This window comes from Pygoscelis adeliae, unplaced genomic scaffold (genome assembly GCF_000699105.1).
Source record: "Pygoscelis adeliae isolate BGI_AS28 unplaced genomic scaffold, ASM69910v1 Scaffold91, whole genome shotgun sequence".
Taxonomy (NCBI): Eukaryota; Metazoa; Chordata; class Aves; order Sphenisciformes; family Spheniscidae; genus Pygoscelis; species Pygoscelis adeliae.
Window position 1 is genome coordinate 3,538,325 of NW_008824196.1, and position 6,000 is coordinate 3,544,324.

General features: G+C 34.3%; 1 protein-coding gene across 1 annotated transcript in view; it reads right to left on the minus strand.

The window, feature by feature from the left end:
- LOC103925977 (chromosome unknown open reading frame, human CXorf30) overlaps nt 1–4,557 on the minus strand; it is a 181,235-nt gene extending 176,678 nt beyond the window's left edge. Inside the window, exons 1-2 of the mRNA XM_009334787.1 lie at nt 4,545–4,557; nt 3,725–3,921 (exon numbers count right to left, since the gene is read on the minus strand). Of these exons, the coding sequence (XP_009333062.1) occupies nt 3,725–3,921; nt 4,545–4,557 (210 nt within the window). The remainder of the gene's footprint in view (nt 1–3,724; nt 3,922–4,544) is intronic.
- Between the last annotated feature and the right edge of the window lie 1,443 nt (nt 4,558–6,000).

Here is a 6,000-nt window from a genome sequence, read left to right on the forward strand (position 1 = left end):
GATACCAGTATATTCAGCAAGAACACTCATTAGAAGAATATGTAAACGATATAGCTAATGGTCAAGATGGAATTTATAAGTATCATTAAAAACATTTACAAGTATCTTTATGGTGCTGTTTAATGCTTGCCAAAATTCTGTCCCTTTTGCATCTGTAGAAAATCGTAGCGTACCTCTTTGAAGTGCTGATGTGGTATACTAGCATATATTGCCTCATTTGGCTACTGACTATATTACAGGATCAGCCTTGCTTATGAATTAAGGACTCTGTCTCCAAAGGAGTATTTACAGTCCTGTCTTCTCAGAAACTGGTCTTTCAAGAGACTAATCTATTTTAAAGAATCCCTGCCCTGAGTAGCATGAAAGCCTATTTAAGAAACATGTTTGTCTTGCATCCAGATGTATCACAAGACTGCTTGATTATGGTAGAAAGTGAGATACTTTGAAATACATGCTTAATGGGGCTGCAGAAAAACAGTAAAACTAAAATGATGTTATCCAGCCTCCCAGTATTTGAAGGAACCAGATGACCAAACATCCAGTCTTCAAAAAGGTGAACATTCATCTGAAAAAGAAAATAAACTGGCATTCAAGAACTAACACCTGCCTTGTCAAAACAGAGAAGATTGATCTGATTTATGAAAAGAGGAAGTAATCCTTTGACCCGTAACAGCCTTTTTGCATGGAAAACTATATAGAAATGTCAGAGGTAAACAATGGATTTTGGGGAATAGAGATGATACTTCGATCCTTGTTTCCTTCTTTGAAAGTCTCTCAGGCTCAGCTATCTCAACCTCAGAAACTAAGAACCACCACCTGTGGTCATCAGAGCTAACCCATGGCATGGCACAAGACCTGCAGTATCATATACCTAAGGTTTGATTAACATGTATGATTAATGCTTAATTCTTAGTTGTTAAGAGGTAAATTTCCTAGTTGAGCACAAATGGCTGTTTGGAATGTTGAGATTTGTATAGTGCCTCAGTTTTTCAAAATACTTCCATCACTGTGGTCTCCAATTCTGTAATAACAACAATTACTTCATCTCTGGTAGAAAACATGGGGGGGAAAATGTAATTAACTGGTATCCTCATGCTGAAGATAAAATGAAAAAAAAGGCATCAAAAGTTTATTTTTATTCTCATACTTTTTTTCTCCACATCAGGAACAACTTTATCCTTTTGAAAACCAGCTTGATCAGTTTTAAGACTTTCAGGTCATCACCCTTTGCTAATCTACTGTTTTAAAAGGTGGGACAGAGGAAAAATATCACCATGATTGTTTTGGTAAGGAAAAGAGGAGGACAGTCAAAATTTGGGGGCTTAAGTGTTTTATTTTCAGTGACTTCTAGTGCCATTGGTATCAGATGCTTCCTTTATCCACACTAGTGATGATTACACCAGTAAGTATTTCTTCTTAATCTCGAACACAAAACTTGTCAGCTGGAGAAATGTAGTTGACAAACATGGTCACTTTGAAATTCTTCTATAACAAATCCTTCTAATACAGCATGAATTTGTCAAAAATATCTTCTAACAAAAGATATTAAGGACAACCACAAACATTAGAAAATAAAATATTTCTTAAATTCTACTCCCTTGAACTTGTGCATTTACAAACAGTTTTAATTACTTAATTATCTAATTCCTACAGGATCTCTGCTAAATGTGAAATCTTATCTGAAGCCTGTTAAGTCACTGAGAAACACAATTAATGCTAAGGGAGTTAGAATCTTTTCACAGGATGGTAGGTGATTAAATCCAAGCTACATAATAAGGCTGCATGTATAGGATCTATACCTCTTTCACTGAAGAGGCTGGAAGTGAATGATGGAATTACATGAATCTCATGCTTGTGAGTTATTCTGGTTATTCTTATTCTGGTTCTGTCACTAATTCATTGTGTGGCTTTAAGCAAATCACTTGACTATTTTATTTGCTCCATTTATAAAGTGTTCCACCTACCACACAGATGTTATGACAGTTTGCTAGTGTCCATAAAAAGTGCTTTGAACACTAACTATTAGGTTCAAGAAACTAAGTTTAGCAGGTTGAACAACCCCATACCTCAGTTTCACTCTCTATGAGCATCTGTCTTCCTCCATAGAGTATTTCAAAGTTCAGTAATTTGAATGACAAATATAACGGTGCTAACTAACAACGTAAAAGTATGGAAAAATTTCTGATAGATGCAGAAGCTCCAGCTAGAATGAATGTATATAAAAATGTAAAGTATCTAACTCCTTATCAGAGTAAAACACATTTCTTATACTGAACATGACAGAAACCTTGTGAAAAAAATAATATGCAATCGCAAAATTAAGCTTAGGATGTAAAAGGACAGGAACAACTTCACATTTTTATGTGTTTGATTTTGCAAATTTAGGGCATAACATTTAGAGCAGACTTCGCGACCATGTGCATTCATTCCACAGACTAGAGAGACAGACTAACAGAGATACACATTCCCGCTCTCACAAACACACACATACACACCGACAGAGTATACGCTCCAATTGGGGTGCTTTTTATTTCCTTCCTAAGAAAACAAGCAAGACTTAAGAGTATAGAAGCATGACTCCTGCATGAAATTTAAAATCATATATTTAGGAACACTCAGAAGTGAAAAAAAAAAAATCAAAAGAATAAAGCCAATCTGTTTAGAAACTCTCTGTTTAAAGGAGGTGGGAAAAAACCTTACCTTTCTGTGTTATGTAACAGCTGTTTTTCAGCTAAAGTAACATTCAATAAATCAGTGTTTAATAAACAATATATGAATATCTTAAAATCTATGTGTAACAGTGATATGATTTCCTTTCATTTTCTGTACTTTTTGTTTTCTTTCTTAATGAACTAGTTCCTTGTCTACTTTCAGTATTTCACAGAGTATCCACAGTATGGTCTTTCCCCAGACCTTAAGTCTCCTTGTTTGAATCTGGCCCCACTATTTGTCTACAAAATCCCAGGATAATTTTTCTATAAATTAACTCACTACTATTCTTCAGTGACTCTAATATCAAATGGTTACATCAAGTACATAGACCAAACCATAGTTCAAATCTCAGGAAGTATTTTACCATTTTTATCTCTTAAAGAATTTTTACCCTTTCTCTCGCAGCTTAAGCTCCTTCCCTATCATTTTTTCATTTTTTTTTTCTTTTAAATCGGAAAAGTTCTATAAATTTTGAGCAATAATTTTCTGAGGGAGATGATATTCCAACCTACACTCTGTCTTCACTTCCTGGTCTTACTTCTCATGTGTCAAGGGTTTCATATACAAAATAGGTACGATAAAACTATACATGGTATACTGCCTATGCTTGCCATATTTTTTAAATTGTATGTAATCTAGTTCTTCTGTTTTACTCCTCAATATCTCTCCTTTTTTCCAGAAACAATACATTTATTCCCTAGATTAAACAACTCCTTTTTTTACTTTCAGTGTTATAACATTATTAAATAACAGATTAACAATTGTGAGGACAGAAGTGAAACATTAGAAATGAGCCCATCAAATCCATAATTTACTTTAGGAACTGCCAGAAACTATTTTTCCCAATAAGCTTTATATTATGTCCAATATGGACTTTGAGTAGTAATACTCAAGTCAGTATTTACATGCATTTGTACATTTTACAACTGTAAATTTTAACAGTATTGATCTGGAGTCCAGTTTTTAAAAATCCTGAATCTTAGTTTAGTTTCTAGTAGTAAAGTGAACTTACTATTGGAATATCCTGAACCACTGCCTGGTAAGCTGGAGTTAGAAATTCAAGCTCTGCTTCAGCATGGTCTGTATTCACTACACATTCAATCTCATAGACACGAACATCGCAGGAGGACTTCAGAAGAATCTGACAGTGGTAGCAACCAGCATACCGAGGAATGAATTTTATAGGAAGCTCAACTGCATCACTTCTATCTAAAAACAAAACAAAAAAATTGCAGTGTTATAAAGCTTTTAAGAAACATTGAATTCACAAGCAGAATCTGGAGAGAGTTCCAATAAACTGTAGGAGCGTCTCCCCAGCAGTACATGCAACAATTTAAAACAAACCATAGAATTTTAGGACTCTCATCATATAAGCCTAGCCAAATTTTTATTTTCCTAAAAAAAGGCATATTTAAGCATCTAAACAATATTTTCTATTGTTTTTAGTAGTGCACAGAGAGACCTATTTTAAAAGATCTATTAAATCTAGTAGAAAAATTTAAGGTGTATGAATTTCTGTAAATATCAAAAAAGTATAGTAGTTACTATACTTTTGTCAACACTTACCATGAGAGATATCAGAGACAATACAGTATATTTGGCTAATAGTAGCCCCAGCAATGACTGGAATTCTGGTAAGTTTAGTAAGTAGTTCTCATGGGAGCTACTCATTAGACTTTTGCTATGCCCAATTTTGGATGGAGCGTCTGAGTTTCCGAAAATGCCAGGGGTGTCCAAGTTGGAACAGAATCATGTAAAGTCCCATTTGCCCAATCCACCGCATGTAGGAAAAACTCCTCACAGTAATCTCTGGAGTAAGGAAGAAGCAATACAAATGCTGTCCATCTTTGGACATAGCAAGGTCTAACAATTCTGCTGCAAAGACTCCTCTGCTCTTGCTTACAGAAAGGATCAGACTCTTTCACAGTATTTTAAGCCCTTCACTAGCCCTTGTAGGACACTTTCCAAAGGAGAAGGGAAGGCACATGAGGAGCTCCAGTGACTGGCCATAAAAAGAGTTCCCCAGTCCAACTCTCCCAATAGTCTCTAAGAAACCTGAAAAACTACATGAAGACTGCAGCTGTAAAAACTTCACTGTAGTTTTATATGTAACAAAGACTGTTTCTTTTCACTGTTTTCCAAGGTTAGAAACCGACGCCTAAAGTTGGAAAAGATAATGAGGAAGGTCAGAGACAATGTAATGACACAACAGAACCTTACAGATAAAACTCCAAACAAATTGCTTCTCCCTGAGGGAGAACACCTGACAAATTCTTGTGGAATTTCTCTTCTTCTTTCTTCTTTCTTCTTTTTCTTCTTCTTCTTCTTAATTTGGCTTTTTTTCTGACGATACGTGTAACAACTGGACTCAAACTATTCTAATATCTTCAATGACAACTACTGAATTTTGAAAGTGCAATCAATCTTTATTCATGATGCTGCTCATTCTATTTCACAAAGTGGTGCTCCTCGTATTCAGTTCTCACCTCTCTGCAAATGAACAGCAAATTGAAGCTTTCTTCTTGCCTTATGTCATCACGACTTCAGTTTTTTCACAAAAATAGCTCAAGTTCAAGAGACGAATCATACAGAATGACATTATTAATCTTTCAACATTACTAGGCTACCAAAAAGATTATAAATTGCACTTCAGGTTTAACCCTCTCTGAAATAAATTAGTTTGTTCTCTTTTAAAGACAAGATTAATGGCCTGGTAATTTTTGAATTATTACTTTTTTTTTCTATTTTGTCACTAAGTTATTATCCCCATTGGCTATCTTCTACAAAAGTGACCTGAGTTTGTCAGTTATGCAAGGAATGAATCTGTCTTTTCCATTCTTCAGTTCATTAGTACAGTCCCTAATTTTCTCTGTCTACAATAATTATTTTAGGATGTTGAAACAAAATATTTACTTAAAGTCCAGATTTTAAATATTGCATTTCAAGATAAAGTAGATGCTTACAATGTGTATTTGAAGAAAGATAATACAGTGTACTGGAAGCTCAAAAATATTTCTGCATGAGTTTTACTTTCTTGCACTAAATGGAAACTGTAATTACTAATAATTAGGGTTATCTTTCACTGAGTTGGACCCATCTTTGAAACGCACTCTTTCAAAGAGAAATGCCTCCTATAGAAAAATTTAAAAAGAAAAACAAGAAGAGTCTTCCTACCCATCCCATTCCATATTTATAATATTTAGTTTAGCATTACTTTTGTTAAAATATTTATTTCTTATGCATTAAAAAAATACATTGAAGAATAGGTCAGTTGAATAAGTTAAATAT